Raw genomic sequence first — 21,259 nt, forward strand, 5'->3', positions numbered from 1 at the left:
TAATCACAGAGACATATTAAACACACTCTCTCTCTCTCTCTCTCTGTCTCTCTTGCTCTCTCAATTTCAATGTAGGGTCTTTATTGGCATGGGCTACATATGTTTACATTGCCAAAGTAAGTTAAATAGATAATCAACAAAGTGAAGTCAAAAATCTAAAATGAATAGTAAACATTACACTCACAAAAGTTCCAAAAGAATAAAGACATTTCAAATGCCATATTATGTATATATACAGTGTTGTAAAGATGTGCAAAATAGTCAAAGTACAAAAGGGGGAGAAAAAATCTACTTAAATATAGGTTGTATTTACAATGGTGTTCATTCTTCACTGGTTGCCCTTTTCTTGTGGCAACAGGTCACACATTTTGCTGCTGTGATGTCACACAGTGGTATTTCACCCAGTAGATATGGGAGTTTATGAAAATTAGATTTGTTTTCAAATTCTTTGTGGATCTGTGTAATCTGAGAGAAATATGTGTCTCTAATATGGTCATACATTGGGCAGGATGTTAGGAAGTGCAGCTCAGTTTCCACCTCATTTTGTAGGCAGTGTGCACATAGCCTGTCTTCTCTTGAGAGCCAGGTCTGCATTCGGCGGCCTTTCTCAATAGCAAGGCTATGCTCACTGAGTCTGTACATAGTCAGGTATTCTGCCACTGTGTACTCCCTGTTTAGGGGCAAATAGCATTCTAGTTTGCTCGTTTTGTTTGTCAATTCTTTCCAATGTGTAAAGTAATTATGTTTTTGTTTTCTCATGATTTGGTTGGGTCTAATTGTGTTGTTGTCCTGGAGCTCTGTGGGGTCTGTTTGTGAACAGAACCCCAGGACCAGCTTGCTTAGGGGACACTTCTCCAGGTTAATCTCTCTGTAGGTGATGGCTTTGTTATGGAAGGTTTGGGAATCGCATCCTTTTTAGGTGGTTGTAGAATTTAAGGGCTCTTTCTCTGGGTATCAGCCTAATTTTGCTCTGTGTGCATTTTTTTGGTGTTTTACGTTGTATACGGAGGATATGTTTGCGTAATTCTGCATGCAGAGTTATTATTTTTGTCTTACTGAGATTTACTGTCAGGGCCCAGGTCTGACAGAATCTGTGCAGAAGATCTAGGTGCTGCTGTAGGCCCTCTTTGGCTGGGGACAGAAGCACCAGATCATCAGCAAACAGTAGACATTTGACTTCAGATTCTAGTAGGGTGAGGCCGGGTGCTGCAGACTGTTCTAGTGCCCTCGCCTATTTGTTCTCTCTCGCCCTCTCTCTTTCTCTCTCTCTCTCTCTCTCTCTCTCACTTTCTCACTTTCTCGCTCTCTCTCTCTCTCCCCCTCCTTCCCTCCATCCCCCTCTCACATAAACACTCTTCCTTCTTATTATAGGCTTAATGTGATGCAGTGTCAGCTTGCCTTTTTGCCAAAACCGTATTCATCCACCATCATTTTGTAACCCCATTGACTGTTCTTGTCACTGCTGTAATCCGTGGAGGACAAGACAGGTCATGGCTTCTTGCTCTCAGCTGCTCTATACCTAATTAGCATACTAATTATGACTGCAGAAGCAGCATTAACATCTGATCTCAAGGTCAGTACCATCCGGAAAAGACGTGTGTTTGGGTGGAGAGGAACTCAGCTAGAATGTGTTATGAAGTAGAAAACCAAGGAAGGAGGGAGGGAGGGTTAGAAGAGATAGAATGTGGAGGGTAAAGAGAGGAGTAGAAGAGGTATAGAAAGTGGAGGGTAAAGAGAGGAGTAGAAGAGGTATAGAAAGTGGAGGGTAAAGAGAGGAGTAGAAGAGATAGAATGTGGAGGACAGAGAGATGGAGAAAGAATGGGAGAGAGATGGACTGACACAGGAAGAGAGGGATGACAGTGCAATAACTGAGTAGATTGTGATTTCTCTGTCCACACACACACACACACACACACACACACACACACACACACACACACACACACACACACACACACACACACACACACACACACACTCTACAATTGATATCATGCCCAGCCAGTCGTTGCTTGTCTGCTTTCTGCAGGTTTGGACCTGAAGTAACTAATATATTGCTGCAGTGTGAGACGAGGGGTTAGTGTTGTTTAGAGTGTAGTTATATCCTGGGAGTGTTAGAACTGCAGGGTGGGTTTGTGTCTGACAGTCTATTTTTGCCTGTTGGATGAAGAGCCACAGCAAAACATTACACCTCTGTTTCATCCCCCAGGGTGCTTTGGTGTGTTTGTTTGTGAGTGTGCATATGTGCTGTCACATATGTAAGTACTTATGTGTATGTATTTTTATCTATGAAAGAGAGATTGTGTGTGTGTGTGTGTGTGTGTGTGTGTGTGTGTGTGTGTGTGTGTGTGTGTGTGTGTGTGTGTGTGTGTGTGTGTGTGTGTGTTGGCTCCCTACTTTGTGTGCAGCTCCTGGTGTGACAGATGGAGCCCAGATTAACAGACTCACATTAATGAAATCAGGGTTCTGCCTGCTGCCTAACTATCTCTCTCCCTCTCTCCTCTCCTCCCTCTTTCCCTCCATTTCAGGGCTCTGTCTCTGAAGCAGAGGCACGCATGGGGATTCACAGCGTACAGTGTAGGATCTGAACGATCCCCTGGGAGAGAGAAAAGAGAAGGAGAGGGAAAGGAAGGAGAGGAGAGATGGAGAGCAGTGAGAGGCAAGAGAAGGAAAGGGGAGATAAAGGAGGGGACTGGGAGAGAGAGGGGAGAGTGTGACAATGAGTAAAAAAAAGAGAATGAGAGAGGGAGGGAGAGAGAGAATGAGAGGGAGGGAGAGAGAGAAAATGAGAGATGGAGGTAGAGGAGGGGGTTCAAGGCTGCTGTTTCTAGCGGAGAGTGGTTGGACTCTCCACTAGCAACAGGGAGAGTGTGAAAGCCTGCTGCATTATTCTCCATCAGCATCAGTACTGTCACTGTGACGCCCATGTCCTACCGCTTCACTGGAGGATGCAGTTTCCACGGCAACCATTCATAGCCCAGAACTGAGTGTCGAGAGAGTAGGAGAGATACTGTGGATAGAGAGAGAAAAGAGAGGGTGTTGGGAGAGAGAGATGGAGGGGGAGAAAGAGAGACAAAGGAATGGAGGGGGGGAGAGAGACAAAGGGAGGGAGGGAGGGAGGGAGGGAGGGAGGGAGGGAGGAGGGAGGGAGGGAGGGAGAAATATGGAGGGAGAGAGGGAAAAGGAAATGGAAATATGGACGTGGAGTGCATTGAGGTTGAAGCCTGTTTATAAAGCGAGAGAAAGGGAGGTGACTGTTGGTTAAAAACAAAACTACGAGGGAGAGAATAAAAACAAGTGTTAGAGGAAAGACGAGAGGAAAGGAGGGAGAGGTATTTGGAGGGAGGAAGAGGTTGTGTTAGCTAGAGATGTTCTGAGAAGGGCATGGCAAGGGTAAAAAAGGAGAGAGGGAGTGAGGAAGAGAGGGAAGGAGAGAGGGAGTGAGGGAGAAGGAGAGAGGGAGGCTGACCTACATAGAAAGGGCTGTGCTGTACTGCAGAGGTGGAGGCAGGTTTAGTGCAGGTCTTTCTGCATTACTGCTGTATCTGATGACATACACACACACACGCACACACACACATGCTCACACACACAAACACACATATACACACACACAGCCTGATTTGATGAGGGGGGACAGGAGTCAACGACAGCTTGCACCTGTCGAGGCTAAACAGAGGATAGAGGATGAGGGTGGAGAGAAAGAGAGGGGGAGGAAGGGTGATAGAGGGTTAGGAAGGGTGATAGAGGGTTAGGAAGGGTGATAGAGGGGGAGGACGGGTGATAGAGTGTTAGGAAGGGTGATAGAGGGGGAGGAAGGGTGATAGAGGGTTAGGAAGGGTGATAGAGGGGGAGGAAGGGTGATAGAGGGGGAGAAAGGGGGAGAGATGGTTAGGAAGGGTGATAGATGGTTAGGAAGGGTGATAGAGGGGGAGGAAGGGTGATAGAGTGTTAGGAAGGGTGATAGAGGGGGAGGAAGGGTGATAGAGGGGGAGGAAGGGTGATAGAGGGTTAGGAAGGGTGATAGAGGGTTAGGAAGGGTGATAGAGGGTTAGGAAGGGTGATAGAGGGGGAGGAAGGGTGATAGAGGGTTAGGAAGGGTGATAGAGGGGGAGGAAGGGTGATAGAGGGGGAGGAAGGGGGAGAGAGATGGTTAGGAAGGGTGATAGAGGGTTAGGAAGGGTGATAGAGGGGGAGGAAGGGTGATAGAGGGTTAGGAAGGGTGATGAAGGGGGAGAGAGATGGTTTGGAAGGGTGATAGAGGGTTAGGAAGGGTGAGCGAAGGGGAGGAAGGGTGAGTGAAGGGGAGGAAGGGTGAGCGAAGGGGAGGAAGGGTGAGCGAAGGGGAGGAAGGGTGAGCGAAGGGGAGGAAGGGTGAGCGAAGGGGAGGAAGGGTGAGCGAAGGGGAGGAAGGGTGAGTGAAGGGGAGGAAGGGTGAGTGAAGGGGAGGAAGGGTGAGCGAAGGGGAGGAAGGGTGAGCGAAGGGGAGGAAGGGTGAGTGAAGGGGAGGAAGGGTGAGCGAAGGGGAGGAAGGGTGAGCGAAGGGGAGGAAGGGTGAGTGAAGGGGAGGAAGGGTGAGTGAAGGGGAGGAAGGGTGAGTGAAGGGGAGGAAGGGTGAGCGAAGGGGAGGAAGGGTGAGTGAAGGGGAGGAAGGGTGAGCGAAGGGGAGGAAGGGTGAGTGAAGGGGAGGAAGGGTGAGCGAAGGGGAGGAAGGGTGAGAGAGAGGGAGGAAGTTCTCCAATCTCCACTGTGGAGTTTTGCAGCTCTTTCAGGGTTATCTTTGGTCTCTTTGTTGGCTCTCTGATTAATGCCCTCCTTGCTTGGTCTGTGAGTTTTGGTGGGAGGCCCTCTCTTGGCAGGTTTGTTGTGGTGCCATATTATTTCCATTTTTTAATTATGGATTTAATGGTGCTCCGTGGGATGTTCAAAGTTTCAGATATTTTTTTATAACCCAACCCTGATCTGTACTTCTCCACAACTTTGTCCCTGACCTGTTTGGAGAGCTCCTTGGTCTTCATGGTGCAGCTTGCTTGGTGGTGCCCCTTGCTTAGTGGTGTTGCAGACTCTGGGGCCTTTCAGAACAGGTGTATATATACTGAGATCATGTGACAGATCATGTGACACTTAGATTGCACACAGGTGGACTTTATTTAACTAATTGTGTGACTTCTGAAGGTAATTGGTTGTACCAGATATTATTTAGAGGCTTCATAGCAAAGGGGGTGAATGCATATGAACGCACCACTTTTCGGTTTGACATTCTTTTGAATTTTTTGAAACAAGTAATTTTTTTATTTTCACTTCACCAATTTGGACTATTTTGTGTATGTCCATTACATGAAATACAAATACAAATCAATTTAAATGACAGGCTGTAATGCAACAAAATAGGAAAAACACCAAGGGGATGAATACTTTTGCAAGGCACTGTATCTCTGTCTTACTTTTTGGTTTCATTTCTGCTCCTCACCATTTCATTATCTGTCTCTTTTTCTTCTGTCCTGTCTCATTCTCCCTTTCCCAATTCAATTTTCAATTGGCATGGGAAATTTATTGGCATGGGAAACATACAGTATGTTAACATTGCCAAAGCAAGTGAACGAGATGATGATAAACAAAAGTTAAATAAACAATAAAAAAGAACAGTTAACATTACACTCACAAAAGTTCCAAAAGAATAAAGACATTTCAAATGTCATATTATGTCTATATATAGTGCTGTAATGATGTGCAAATAGTTTAAGTACAAAATAAATAAAAATAATTATAGGTTGTATTTACAATGGTGTTCATTCTTCACTGGTTGCCCTTTTCTTGTGGCAACAGGTCACACATCTTGCTGCTGTCATTACACACTGTGGTATTTCACCCAGTAGATATGTGAATTTATCAAAATTGGATTTGTTTTTGAATTCTTTGTGGATCTGTGTAATCTGAGGGAAATACGTGTCTCTGATATGGTCATACAATTCTGCAGGAGGTTAGGAAGTGCCACTCAGTTTCCACCTCATTTTGTGGGCAGTGTACACATAGCCTGTCTTCTCTTGAGAGCCAGGTCTGCCTACAACGGCCTTTCTCAATAGCAAGGCTATTTCTTTCTTTCTTTCTTTCTTTCTTTCTTTCTTTCTTTCTTTCTTTCTTTCTTTCTTTCTTTCTTTCTTTCTTTCTTTCTTTCTTTCTTTATTTCTTTCTTTCTTTCTTTCTTTCTTTCTTTCTCTGTCTCTCTCTCCCCCTTTCTCTCTCTCTCTCTCTCTCTCTCTATCTATCTCCCTCTTCCTCCTTCTCCTTCTCCCTCTCCCTCCCTACCCCTCTCTCCCTCCCTTCCCCTCTCCCCATCCCCCTCTCTGCTCCACTGAGAATAAATCTGTTTCTTCTAGTCTGCTATTTAGTCACTATTAATGACTCTATCATCCTCATTAGAAGCACTACTCTCCTTTAGATGAGCACACACACACACACACACACACACACACACACACACACACACACACACACACACACACACACACACACACTTGGTAGTGGCTCGTCCTCCTGTTGAAGACTGTCTCTTGGGAAAGCTTGTCTCCACCAGGTGTCACATGATCCATCTGGACATTACACTTCAAGGTGTGCACACGGGCACATACACGCACGCACACACATACACATACACACACACATACACGCACACACGCACACACACACACGGACACACAAACAGAGCACAAACACACAGAGCACATACGTAGCATATGTGTTTTGATAGAGAAGGGTGTGGTCCCAGCACGGAGAGCTTTCTATCATGACAAGCATCCTCCACCACTGCAGTGCCTCTCTCGCTAAAAGAATCTGCACCTTCACAATTTGTAGTTGAATGTTTTCTGCCTTTCTGGGTGGATCACATTTCATACTTGCATCCCTGCACTTCCTCTCTCCCTTCTTCCTCTCTCCTCCTCCTCCTCTCTTCTCCTCCTCCTCCCCTCATTATGTAACGCTGCACTGCGCTCCACTGCGCTTCTGCCCAAGCGGCCAATAGATCGTGGGGCGAGACGAGGGGATGAATAAAGTAGACGTGTCAAAATGGAGCTCCTGGATGATTTAAGTCACTGTGAAAACCTTGGATAGCAGAGAGAAGACCGAGAGAGACAGAGGGAGAGTTAGGCTACATTAGATAAGTGTATTGCTTTCTATATCTGCTTCTGAGAGAGAAAAAATCCATGTTTTTGTAGAAGTTATGAAATAAGAGTGTCGGGCTATGATTTTTATCTTTGTTAAAGACAGAGGCAGAGGAAGAGACTGAAAAATGTAACAACACAACAGAGAGAGATACACTGATACAGAGAGGGTGTTAGGCTGTGATCATCTCAGTGTAAAACAAATCATTCCCATCACTAATGTGCCTCTTCGTGATCAGTGATGGACAAGCGGTTTCATTTCCAATCACAATAATGTTTCCACCACAGTGATAGGCATAATGCTCTATCAGTAACTGGAAGGGACGGGGGTTTGCTGGACCAGGTCTCGCGCTAGATTAGACGAAAGGTCAGAAGAAATGAGAGAGAGAGAGCGCAAAGGAGGGAGCAAGGGAGGGAGGGAGAATCAGTGAGAGAGATTCTTTGCACTGCAACAGCCATCGACAAATCAGATAAGTCGCTGTGGCCGCGTGTGGATCTCTGCTGGGCGAGGCATGTGATGATGGAATACAGTCAGATGTTCTATTCCTGTTTGATTGTTATGGCTGAATCTAATCTAATTGAGGCTTGAGGGCAGTGAGCAAAAAAGATAGAAAGATATAGACAAGCAAGTAATGTAGCATTAATGGATTCAGAGTGGTGGGAGGAGAGGTGGCTAGATTAATTTGGACCTGGATTTTGATATCTCGATGTGCAGTCAGACCCAGTCATGGGGCTTTTGGCTTGGCCATGATATGTCAGACAATTATAAGGCGATTCTACCAAGCCATAATGTCTGGTCTCTCTCTCGCAGTGACTCATCACTCTCTGGAATCCTCTTTGTTTGTATTACGGGTGTCTCATCATCTGCCTGAGCTGTTTTAGACAGGAAATTACTTAGGGGCAGGAAAGCTGAGCAAAGGCATTCTAGAGTAAATACCCTACCACTTTCTAGGATCGCTCTCTTTCCTTTCCTTTTCTCCTCTCATTACTCCTTTCACTTATTGTTTTCCCTTTTAAAGAGCAGAATCAGTTCACAATGTTGGCTGGGAGTCAGATAATGGCATTTAGCCGAGGTTGACACAGAGAGGGAGAGTGGGATCTCTCACAGCAAATTAATCAGACTTTCTCACTATCTCCGAGTCTGAGAGAGAAAGAGAGAGAGAGAGAGAGCAGTGACCGTGTCTGTCTTCTGCTCTTCTTCTCCTCTTCTCCTCATCCTCTGTCTTTCTGTCTGTCTGACTCTGTCTATTCATAGGTCTCATGACTCTGATGACAGAATCAGTGGAGGTCAGATAGCACTCCTGGCTAGAATCGGAAGTGAGAAGTAGGACTATGTGACTGCTGGAACTATAGTGTCTGTGTCTGTCTGTCGGCCGGTCTGTGGTATGTGCCCTCTCACAGAGAAGACAATGCAAAATGGCTGGTAGTAGTGAGGATATTCTCTGTAATGTTTCCTTCCTTGCGTTCAAATTGTGCAATCCTCTCCATGTATTTAAAAAGCATTGGATTAGTTTGAGCGTTGGTTAGAGAGTTGCCGCCATATTTCTTACACCAGTGATTTCCTTTAAAATCCATGAAGGGAAGTGAGCAAATGTACAATGTAGGAGAGAAGAGTAGAGAAAGAGGACTATGTACGAGAATGAATACAGCCTGGTCTCATAGACTAGACGTAACATAGTAAACGTCATTCCGGGACAGGCCAATGAGTATGATATGTTACGTTTGGTATGGTTACACAAGACAGATGGTTACTTAAGGCAAAAACAAAAGTACGGTGGTTGGTCATGGTGGATGGGTAGGCATATAATGCAAACGTCTAGCAACCCAAAGTTTGCAAATTTGAATCTCATCAGCGACAACTTCAGCATTTTAGCTAATTTGCCACTCACACCTACTTTTTAACTACTTTGCAACTACTTAGCATGTTAGCTAACACTTCCCCTAACCATAACTTGAACCTTTTTAGCTAACCCTTCCCCTTGCACTAACCCTAACCTTAACCCTTTTACCTAACTCCTAAACATAACCCTAACCTTAACCCTTACCCCTAACCCTAACCCCTAGCTAATGTTAGCCAGCTAGCTAACATTAGCCACCTAGCCACCTAGCTAGAATTCGTAACATATCATACGTTTTACAAATTCATATCATATCGTACGTTTAGCAAATTTGTAACATATTGTACATTTTGCAAATTCATAAGACATGCGAATCATAATTCCTAACATATCATATGAAATGGGTGATGGACATCCACAAATTAATACATACCATACAAAACTTAATATATCTTACCAAATGGAGTGTCTCAGATTTACATACAGAATAGTATGAAATGCTCTGAGACCAGGTTGGTGAATAGGACATCTTCTGTAGGCTATGTATGAGAGTGGTGAATAGGACACCATCCCATCAGCCTGAAAGACTTCCTGCAGTGTTTGACTCCATAAGAGAGATTAGGAGTGTGTGCCATGGACGTGACGCTGCCCACGCCTGGACTGGATTTACTCCCACAATCCATCACTCTGAGCAGCTCTAGCAGAGAGCCCGGGCTGGGACAGAGGGGGTGAGAGCAGGGAGGGAGAGGGGGAGGAAAGGAGAAGGGATGGCAGGGGAAGAGTGCGGGAGAGAGATAGAGAGGAGAGGAAGATGAGGATGAAGAGATTGTAAACATCATCATAATCCATAGTTTTAATTGTTTTAATGGTCACTAATTGTCATAAAATGTGTTTTTGCTTGTTCCCTCAGCTACTGTTTATAGTACTTAGAAATGCTTTGGGCAACAAACAACTATTTTTGTTCCCTTTGAATTCAGAGAGAAAGCGAGAGAGAGAGGAATAGTGTAGTGTTAGAATGCATCAGTGTTCTAGTTGTGAGCTTTGTTTGGTGGAGGTAGTGGTGGATGTGGTGGTGGAGGGGGTGAAGGAGGTGGAGGTGGTGATGTCACGTCCTGACCAGTATAAGGGTTAATTGTTATTGTAGTTTGGTCAGGACGTGGCAGAGGGTATTTGTTTTATGTGGTTCGGGGTGGTGGTTGTTGTAGAAGGGAATTTGATTCATGTATTCCGGGGTTTTTGGGCACTGTGTCATATTCATGTATTTCTATGTTTAGTCTAGTGTATCTGTTTCTATGTTTAGTTAATTGGGGTTGGGACTCTCGATTGAAGGCAGGTGTTGTCTCTTTGCCTTTGATTGAGAGTCCTATATATTAGGGTGTGTTTGGTTTTGTATTTTGTGGGAGATTGTTTCTTATTTTGCCTGTTTCTTGTTTAGCGTGAGTAAACCTTTCAAGACTGTTTTGTTGATCGTGAGTTCGTTCTTTTATAATTTTGGTGTTCACTTCGTTATTTTAATAAACGTAAAGATGAGCATCCACATTCCTGCTGCATTTTGGTCCTCCTTTCCCAACGACAACCGTGACAGGTGAAGGAGGTGGTGATGGTGCTGGTGGAGGTGGTGGAGGCAGGCTAGATCTGTTGTCTTGTTCCTGTTCTTTGAAGCCATGTAACAATGCCTCCCTCTGGCAACATCAATTACTACCTGCTAGATGAGACATGTACTGGCTGATCAAAACTGACTCACGGAACTCTTGCCCTGTACCAAGGGATGGGACTCTGTCCCATAGGGTGCTTCATAGTCCTTAAAACCTAGTAGTCCCGTTCTTCTGTACAAGTCAAAAGTTTGGACACACCTACTCATTCAAGGCTTTTTCTTTATTTTTACTATTTTCTACATTGTAGAATAATAGTGAAGACCTCAAAACTATGAAATAACACATATGGAATCATGTAATAAGCAAAACAGTGGTAAACAAATGAAAATATATTTTATATTTGACATTCTTCAAAGTAGCCACCCTTTGCCTTGATGACAGCTTTGCACACTCTTGGCATTCTCTCAACCAGCTTCATGAGGAATGCTTTTCCAACAGTCTTGAAGGAGTTTCCACATATGCAGAGCACTTTTTGGCTGCTTTTCCTTCACTCTGCAGTCCAACTTATCCCAAACCATCTCAATTGGGTTGAGGTCAGGTGATTGTGGAGGCCAGGTCATCTGATGCAGCACTCCATCACTCTCCTTCTTGGTCAAATAGCCCTTACACAGCCTGGAGGTGTGTTGGGTCATTGTCCTGTTGAAAAACAAATGATAGTCCCACTAAACGCAAACCAGATGGTACAGCGCCTAGCAAAAGTATTTTTCCTATTTTGTTGCTTTATAATCTGGAATTAAAATAGATTTTAAGGGGGTTTGTATCATTTGATTTACACAACATGCCTACTACTTTGAAGATGCTAAATATTTTTTGGTGAAACAAACAAGAAATAAGTTTAAAAAAAACAGAAAACTTGAGCGTGCATAACTATTCACCCTCCCCCAAAGTAAATACTTTCTTAGAGCCACCTTTTGCAGCAATTACAGCTGCAAGTCTCTTGGGATATGTCTCTATAAGCTTGGCACATCTAGCCACTGGGATTTTTGCCCATTCTTTAAGACAAAACTGCTCCAGCTCCTTCAAGTTGGATGGGTTCCTGCTGGTGTACAGCAATATTTAAGTCATACCACAGATTCTCAATTGGATTGAGGTCTGGGCTTTGACTAGGCCATTCGAAGACATTTAAATGTTTCCCCTTATACCACAAGTGTTGCTTTAGTAGGATGCTTAGGGTCATTTTCCTGCTGGAAGGTGAACCTCCGTCCCAGTCTCAAATCTCTGGAAGACTCAAACAGGTTACCCTCAAGAATATCCCTTTATTTAGCGCCAATCTTTATTCCTTCAATTCTGACCAGTTTCCCAGTCCCTGCCTATGAAAAACATCCCCACAGCATGATGCTGCCACCACCATGCTTCACTGTGGAGATGTGGTTCTCGGGGTGATGAGAGGTGTTGGATTTGTGCCAGACATAGCGTTTTCCTTGATGGCTAAAAAGCTCAATTTTAGTCTTATCTGACCAGAGTACCTTCTTCCATATGTTTGGGGAACATCAAACGTGTTTGCTTATTTTTTTCTTTAAGCAATGTTTTTTTTCTGGCCACTCTTCTTTTAAGCCCAGCTCTGTGGAGTGTACGGCTTAAAGTGGTCCTATGGACAGATACTCCAATCTCCGCTGTGGAGCTTTGCAGCTCCTTCAGGGTTATCTTTGGTCTCTTTGTTGCCTCTCTGATTAATGCCCTCCTTGCCTGGTCCGTGAGTTTTGGTGGGAGGCCCTCTCTTGGCAGGTTTGTTGTGGTGCCATATTCTTTCCATTTTTTCTAATGGATTTAATGATGCTCTGTGGGATGTTCCAAGTTTCAGATATTTTTTTATAACCCAACCCTGATCTGTACTTCTCCACAACTTTGTCCCTGACCTGTTTGGAGAGCTCCTTGGTCTTCATGGTGTCGCTTGCTTGGTGGTGCCCCTTGCTTAGTGGTGTTGCAGACTGTGGGGCCTTTCAGAACATGTGTGTGTATATATATATATACTGAGATCATGTGACAGATCATGTGACACTTAGATTGCACACAGGTGGACATTATTTAATTAATTGTGTGACCTCTGAAGGTAATTGGTTGTACCAGATATTATTTAGAGGCTTCATAGCAAAGGGGGTGAATATATATGCACGCACCACTTTTCCGTTTTTGTTTTTTGAATTTTTTGAAACAAGTAATTTTTTTCTTTTCACTTCACCAATTTGGACTATTTTGTGTATGTCCATTACATGAAATACAAATACAAATCCATTTAAATTACAGGTTGTAATGCAACAAAATAGGAAAAATGCCAAGGGGGGTGAATACTTTTGCAAGGCACTGTATGGCGTATTACTGCAGAACTGTAGTAGCCATGCTGGTTAAGTGTGCCTTGAATTCTAAATAAATCAGACAGTGTCACCAGCAAAGCACCTCCACACCATCAAACCTCCTCCCCCATAATTCATGGTGGGAACCACACATGCGGAGATTATCCATTCACCTATTCTGCGTTTCACAAAGATACAGAGGTTGGAACCAAAAATCTGAAATTTGGACTCATCAGACCAAAGGACAGATTTCCACCAGTCTAATGTCCATTGCTCGTGTTTCTTGGCCCAAACAAGTCTCTTCTTCTTATTGGTGTCCTTTAGTAGTGGTTTCTTTGTAGCAATTCGACCATGAAGGCCTGATTCACGTAGTCTCCTCTGAACAGTTGATGTTGAGATGTGTCTGTTACTTGAACTCTGTGAAGCATTTATTTGGGCTGCAATCTGAGGTGCAGTTAACTCTAATGAACTTGTCCTCTGCAGCAGAGGTAATTCATGAAAGCGAGTTTCATCATAGCACTTGATGGTTTTTGCGACTGACCTTCATGTTTCTTTGCTTATTTGAGCTGTTCTTGCCATAATATGGACTTGGTATTTTACCAAATAGGGCTATCTTCTGTATGCCAACCCTACCTTGTCACAACACAACTAATTGGCTCGAACGCATTAAGATGGAAATAAATGACACTAATTAATTTTTAACAAGGCACACCTGTTAATTAAAATGCATTCCAGGTGACTTACATTTACGTCATTTAGCAGACGCTCTTATCCAGAGCGACTTACAAATTGGTGCATTCACCTTATGATATCCAGTGGAACAACCACTTTACAATAGTACATTTATATATTTTTTGGGGGGAGGGTAGGGGGGAGGGTTAGAAGGATTACTTAATCCTATCCCAGGTATTCCTTAAAGAGGTGGGGTTTCAGGTGTCTCCGGAAGGTGGTGATTGACTCCGCTGTCCTGGTGTCGTGAGGGAGCTTGTTCCACCATTGGGGTGCCAGAGCAGCGAACAGTTTTGACTGGGCTGAGCGGGAACTGTGCTTCCGCAGAGGTAGGGGGGCCAGCAGGCCAGAGGTGGATGAACGCAGTGCCCTTCTTTGGGTGTAGGGACTGATCAGAGCCTGAAGGTACGGAGGTGCCGTTCTCCTCACAGCTCCGTAGGCAAGCACCATCGTCTTGTAGCAGATGCGAGCTTCAACTGGAAGCCAGTGGAGTGTGAGGAGGAGCGGGGTGACATGACTACCTCATGAAGCTGGTTGAGAGAATGCCAAGAGTGTGCAAAACTGTCATCAAGGCAAATGGTGGCTACTTTGAAGAATGTCAAATATAAAATAGATTTTGATTGGTTTAATACATTTTTGGTTACTACATGATTCTATATCTGTTATTTCATAGTTTTGATGTCTTCACTACTTTTCTACAATGTAGAACATTTTCAAAATAAAGAAAAACCCTTGAATGAGTTGGTTTATCCAAACGTTTGACTGGTGCTGTATATATCCAAGGTATTTTGGCTGCCTTTAGCACATCTGTCAAGAAAAAAAGTTATGCTGATGGGAATTTGAGCTGAAAGTACTTTGACTATCCAGGCTGTGTCACAACCCGGCCGTGATTGGGAGTCCGATAGGGCGGCGCACAATTGGCCCAGCGTCGTCCGGGTTTGGCCGGTGTAGGCCGTCATTGTAAATAAGAATTTGTTCTTAACTGACTTGCCTAGTTAAATAAAGGTTAAAATATATTTTTTTAATTAGACTATACCAGGGCAGGACATGCCCTCCTAACTGTCCAATAGAGGCTTGGTTGGGGAGGACAGGGAATGGTGAGATGGGCTTCCATACTCTGGGTGTTATGAGGCCAGCACTCCCTCTTCCAGACACAGTTCATTCTACTTGGGTGAATACAGTTTTGTTAAACTCCACTTTGGAAGGAAGTCAAAAAAGAGCGAGAAATAAAAGGAGAAATGTGAAGGAAGTGTAGAAACTAGGTCATAGCTGTGAGGAACGAGGCAAAGTGGTGTGGGGAGTGTTTTGCTGTTGTGTGTGTGCATCTCGTGTGTGTGTTAGGGGACTGAGAAGACATAACAGAGGGTAGTAGTTAGAACAGTCCTCTCTGGATCCCTGGGTCCTTTGAATAACGCAGTCACAGTGACTTTGACCGACCAGGCACCTCTGCCATCCCCATCTCCTTTAATGAGAAGTTATTTATGTGTGCACTCTCGCCCCTTTAATTGTATTATTTATGTGTACAGGGGAGTGTTCTCTCTCCTTGGGCAGACTGATAGGGTCGGGAGGGGAGAGCTGAGCCAAGAGTCACTCTGCTCTGCTGCAGTGAGTCATGACATGTGTCTAGAGATGGAGGCAGTAGAGAGAGGCTGTGTCACACCTGTCTGTCTCAAAGCACTGAGTACAGCCTTGTTTAACTAACTGGAGACCACTTCAAATACTGAGTGTTGGAGAGGGTTTAGTTCACTGTTGTTGAAGCCACTGACTGACACGTCTTGCACACACATACACATTATAAATACATTTGATTTGATTTTGACACAAGCACGCACACACACATACACACACAGCTGTATACTGTGTATAATGTAGGCTCTTCAGTCTGTGCTGGCCATAACCACTTCTATTGAACAGGAAAAGTCTGTATTTACCTTTTTAGTATAGCGCTTCAGTGGTGATCTGCGATGGAAGTTAAAGCACAGTCATCTCCCAGAACAAGCACTCAGCCTGTAAACTGCTTGTTGGCTTTCCTTTCAAATGCCATGTCCTTATTCCCTGACCTTTCCCTGCCTCTCCCGGCGTGACGGAGCCATTCATGTCTTATCTCATAGCACCAATCCAGGATGCTAGACGTGGGAAGGACAGGTGTGACAGACGCTTTGATTCTGTATAGCCGCTTACCAGTGGAAGCATTTGAAAGCTTGCATTCTGAGTCGCCACCCCTTCCTTTTGAGGGGTGTTATGGCTGTTTCTGTGGATTAGTGACCGATTAGTGACATCACAATGGGAGTCAGGGTGATCAGAGTACTCCTGTGGTTTTTCGAAGGAGCACAGTGTGGACTGTGTGTCATGATGCATCACCAAAGGATGCAGTCTGATATGGCAGAGGTTTCTCATGGTTTTCTGTGAAGTGTCCATTGCCATGACAATGACAGTAACACCGATCTTACAACCCTCTTTATGCACTATAAATGAGATTGGTGACTCTATCTCAACATCAATAACCCCCCATCTTTCTCTCTCTCCCTAGATGCTGAGGGTGGAGAGACGTCCCCACCAATGGGAGCCGGAGTGGATAGTAACAGCTGGCACTTCCGTTACGGTGCAGGCGGTCCCGGTGGGCCCCCCCAGCACCTGAAGCCTGGCGAGGTCCCCCCCGAAGCCTTCATCATCCCTGGATCCCCCGCAATCATCTCAATCCGCCAGCAGGGGGGAGAGGACGACAAGAGTGACTTCATCACTTTCGGAAAGAAGGAGGAGGCCAAGAAGAAGAAAAAGAAGAAGAAGGAGAAGAAAGATAAGAAGGATAAGGGGAAGGATGATGACGAGTAGCGGAGGAGGAGGAAGAGGAAGAGAAGGAAAGGGAGCTGTTAAAACAGAGGTACCAACCAAAGTCCACCTGGTAACAAAAATAAAAGTATTTGAGACAACAGGTGAAAAGAGAGATCCCCAGTTCAACTTCATCATCTCTGGCTCAGTAACACAGACAGGCAGACAAAGTCACACTGCCCTCCTCCGCTCGATACCCACCCCTGGAACAAAGATAATAGCCCAGGTCTTTCTAACGCTCTCTGGTAATAATCTGGCCTTACCAAGATTACTGTAGTTTAACGTCTCCTCCAAATCCCTGTCTTGGGTAATTGCTTAATAATCATGCCTTGATGATAAAAAATGTATTGATGCATTTTCCTCCATGCCCCCTGGTGCCTGCCTATACACCCTGAGCCAAATAATACCCTCCCACTCTTCTCAGCAAGGGGACAAGAGCTACTGTCTCCCTTTGTCCTCTGCTATTCACCTTCTCTCCCACGGATACGTTGGCACCTCGGTCTTACCCTTTCCCACCATGTTGTATAATCTCTTTTCTTTGAGAGGAAAAGAAAATCTGAGGATGAGAAGAAAACAGCTCTGTTCCAGCCTCGGAAAAATAACAAAAAAAGCAAATGTCAAGAAGAAGAAAAGAAAGTAAATTGAAGAGGACACAGACAGAGCCAAATGTTTAGAGCTGGACACTCACACTTGTAAATAGCACAGGAGAGAGTCGCTAAAGCTGAGGCTAAAGGCTAACATGACACTGCTGCTGCAGCTTCCTATCGCGCTCTCTGTCTGTCAGTGTTCCCTGAGACGGCAAGGAAAACATGGCTGTCAATGATACTCACAAACATGGACACTGAGAACACCTGAGACCTGGAGAGAGGTACAAAATCTAGGAGCTGCCAACAAACAACAGCAAACAAATAACAATATGTTTAATACCGAATGCAAGCTTTTCCCCCAGCAGCAGTCTCCTCAGCAGGACACACATGTACTGTAGATCTAGCCTCTCAGGATCGACACAGCCGCATCCCCTGCAATTAATTACTCCTGGTTGGTCTGCTCAATACTCTATTTTGGGACAATGAGATCCCTCTCTCTCAAAGCAGCCAACAGCTCAATGAGATCCCTCTCTCTCAAAGCAGCCAACAGCTCAATGAGATACCTCTCTCTCAAAGCCAACAGCTCAATGCGAAGAGAGAGTAAGAGGGAATGAGAGAAAGGAGGAACACTCTTCAGATTATCTTGAGAACAAAAGAGGAGTCCAGCTGAGTTGGCTTGTGATTCAGCTTGTTGATCAGGGCTCAGTTGGAACCTTGTAGAATAGCAGGAGTGATGACCTCTCCCCTGCCACTCAGCAAAAGCCTGATGCTTTCTGCTCTGAATGTTTGGTAGCAACCATCCTTTACCTGATACCCAACCTGACCTCCATCCTCCCCACTCCCCTGACCTTTCCACCCTCAACCCCACACCACCCCTCAACCCCACCCTTACCCCAACCACAGACTGCTTCTTCACGTGATGATGATGATGACATTTTGTGAATCTTTTTCTCTTTTTATTTGTTCTTGGAGAAGAGCCACGATTTCCTTCTCTGTTTTGTTAGCTTTAACTGATCTGCAGTGCTTCTTCTTGTCCCACCCCTGCCCTTCATCTCTCTCTTTTTCTGGCCATAGACTCCCCCTCTAACCCCCTGTTGATTCAGGGTGAACTGGGAAGGGCTACTCTGAACCTTGTGGTGTACTGGGGTCAGTAATATGTGTGAGGCCTGTAGAATCCAGCCGGTGCCGGTGGTCCAGTATTCTGTTAGCCAATGTCAGATGCCTCCAAGTGCAAAACAGTTGACTGCTTTTAACTTGTGAATACTACGCTGTTCATTCCTGTTTGTGGTCACTGGCGAGAGGGGACGAGGTGGGATGGGGACAGGGATGGAGGTCTGGGACATGGTGCTGAGGACTATCCCTGTCCTCCATGTTCCTGGGTAAACATATATGAAAACAGTAGGTCACCCATTGGCTTTTATGTACACGATAAATGTAGATTTAGATTTGCTTTTCATACATGGACTTTGCATTAATAAATGCGATGTGTAACCTAATTATTACATTATTAATGACTAAATACGAGCATCTAATGATTCCTACATCTAAGGATTCCTACCCCACAGCTCTATCCCACCAATCCTCTCTCAGGAGGTTTTGTGAAGGGGCGGAGACATGCTTCACCCTGCTTCTATTGGTTCCCCCTTCCCTTGCCTGTAAGTTGTTGCCACACCCCCCAAGTTCTGCAGCTCAGTATGACTTCACTCCACTAAAGTGGCTGCTGCATGTAAGTCTCAAAGGAAACATAGTATATAGAGAAATATATATATATAGAAATAGATGGCTATGATTTTATTATTTTGTATTATCATTTTACTTCATGACTCGCAAAGGAGATATTTGTGTGTACCGTCTCTACCATGCATCTTGTGCATATGACATCCTACACACTCCACAGTGGTGTTATACGTTAACTAAACCTCTTAGATATTTGTAAATGCTATAGTGTGATGGCCTTGAATGCAACTCTGTTCATTTTGTTTTAGCAAAATATCATTTTCGTTTTTGAGAACAAGCAAAGAAAAGGAAAAAAAAAAAAATTATTATAATAATATGTTTTGTGTCCGGCTTTGACATGATGCTCTACCTAACACTAATATTGTAATTGAAATATGTATGATCCTGTGATGAGCTATATTTTCCCTTCCACCCCCTTTCAACAGATTAAAAAATAAAAAAATGACAGAAAAAAAAGTCCAATGTAAAAATGGTATATGTAGTGTATGCTTGTGTTTAGTGAGCGTTCACGCTGTCATTCTTTATTTTGAGTACGGTGGTGACCAATGGTGGCGCTGTCCTGGCCTACTGGGCAGTACTGATCTGTTGTAAAACCTTTTTTTGTACACCTGCTCATCTACTATGACTGTAAAATTGTGAAATTGCTTTTCTTTCCGTTTTTTTATTTGCCCTAAATGGATACAGTGGTAATGTGTTTTGTTTATAAATCACTAAATAAAGTTTTCTTTCATAAAAATGAGACTGACGTTGTCGCCTTACAGCTTGTTTGGAAACAGGCATTCATCCATGCACATCAGTATATTTGCCTCACAGTGGGACATTGTTGCAAGGGAGAGTAAGAGAGAGAGAGAGAGAGAGAGAGAGAGAGAGAGAGAGAGAACAGACATTGATCTGCATTATATCAAACCTTCATTCAACTACTCTGAAATGAATTGTTTATTGACTATGCATACTAAGAGGTCAAATCATTTGACCATAGAGCACAGTGGATACATTGAAGCCTCACAATGCATTAGGAGATCACAACGACGGTCCACCAAGAAGACAGCAATGGTTGGTAAATGGTATGTAGAGTACAGTGGACAAGTATAAGTGAAATCACAAGTATAACATTGGAACAATACTGCTAAGTAATACCATACTGATATACATCTTTATCAAGTCGCTAGATGAGCCCTGCGTATGTATTATAATGATCCAGTAACTTGTAAATTAATCTCCACTCAGCACTGTCAGAAGAGGACTGGCCACCCCTCAGAGCCTGGTTCCTCTCTAGGTATCTTCCTAGGTTCCTGAATAAGCACTTGGTGACATCTGCTGACTAAAAAGGGCTTTAGAAATACATTTGATATAATGTAGAAATGATGGTGTCTGACTGCATATTCTCATGAACTCTACTGATCTCCAAAGGGCTAATTTAGAATTCTAGGAATGTTCCAATCAGACTGTTAACCATTGACTGTGTTCTCTGATTTCCACAGTGCTCATCATGAGGTTTAGATTCTGGAGTAACTAAGTGTTTCTCCAGCACATTGCTACTGTAGCTCAGTGATTAATGGCTGTTTATCAAGCACAAAGCTTTGAAAGATCAGGGAGCTCTTGTCTCTTTTCAATTGTCTATTCTCTGCTGCCTGTCATCTGGGTCTTTGAGCTGCAGACGATGTTTGTTGCTTATCATCTTTCACCCTCCTCTCTCATTTTCTCTCTATCGCTCTCTTTCTCTGTCTCTCCTCCTCTCTTTCATCCTGCATCTTGGAGAGGGTAGGGAGACAGCGGTGAAGAGAGTTCAAGGGTTAATGTCTGCCAAAACAACCCTATCTCTCCCTCGCCCCATGTGGGAGCCAGACAAGGAAGTTTCTATGGTTACCACCAGTAGGGGACAGTCTCCATGGCAACAGCCTCCTGATTTAAAAATATATATATATTTAACCTTTATTTAACTCGGCAAGTCAGTTAAGAACAAATTCTTATTTACAATGACGGCCTACCCCGGCCAAACCTGGACGAATCTGGGCCAATTGTGCGGCGCCCTATGGGACTCCCAATCCCAGCCGGATGTGATGAAGCCTGGATTAGAAAAATGTACTGCAGTAACGCCTCTTGCACTGAGATGCAGTGTCTTAGACCACTGCAACACTCGGGAGCCTGATAAACTCCTTGTGCAGAGGTGGACGGTGGAAACAGTTTTGAACCAGGAAGGCAGGATGGGTGGGGTCCTTTATGTCTGACAGACACAACTTCAAAGGTTCAAAGGACTGTCAGAGTTCTAACACACACACACACACACACACACCTTTCTTTGTCCTGGTGTCATCGTCAATGAGTCCTCCACCAATCAAAGCTATAGTACACTGTCAGGAAAAACTGCAGTCAGAATCACCACTACAACATATGTTCCAGACACACCGCCAAAGAAACATACACTCACAGACATC

At 44.3% G+C, this 21,259-nt stretch overlaps 1 protein-coding gene across 6 annotated transcripts in view; it reads left to right on the forward strand.

Moving 5' to 3' along the window:
• The window catches only part of LOC106611843 (protocadherin alpha-C2), a 214,791-nt gene extending 195,226 nt beyond the window's left edge, over positions 1–19,565 (forward strand). For 5 of the 6 annotated variants that reach the window (XM_045723956.1, XM_045723958.1, XM_045723955.1 and 2 more), the window contains one exon: positions 16,202–19,565. In XM_045723956.1, the coding sequence (XP_045579912.1) occupies positions 16,202–16,503 (302 nt within the window). In that variant the 3' untranslated portion in view covers positions 16,504–19,565. Of the gene's footprint in view, positions 1–2,529; positions 2,645–16,201 lie in introns of those variants that run through there. The other variant, XM_045723959.1, reaches the window with a different exon arrangement.
• The last annotated feature ends 1,694 nt before the right edge of the window (positions 19,566–21,259 follow it).

Source organism: Salmo salar, chromosome ssa09, assembly GCF_905237065.1.
Source record: "Salmo salar chromosome ssa09, Ssal_v3.1, whole genome shotgun sequence".
Taxonomy (NCBI): domain Eukaryota; kingdom Metazoa; phylum Chordata; class Actinopteri; order Salmoniformes; family Salmonidae; genus Salmo; species Salmo salar.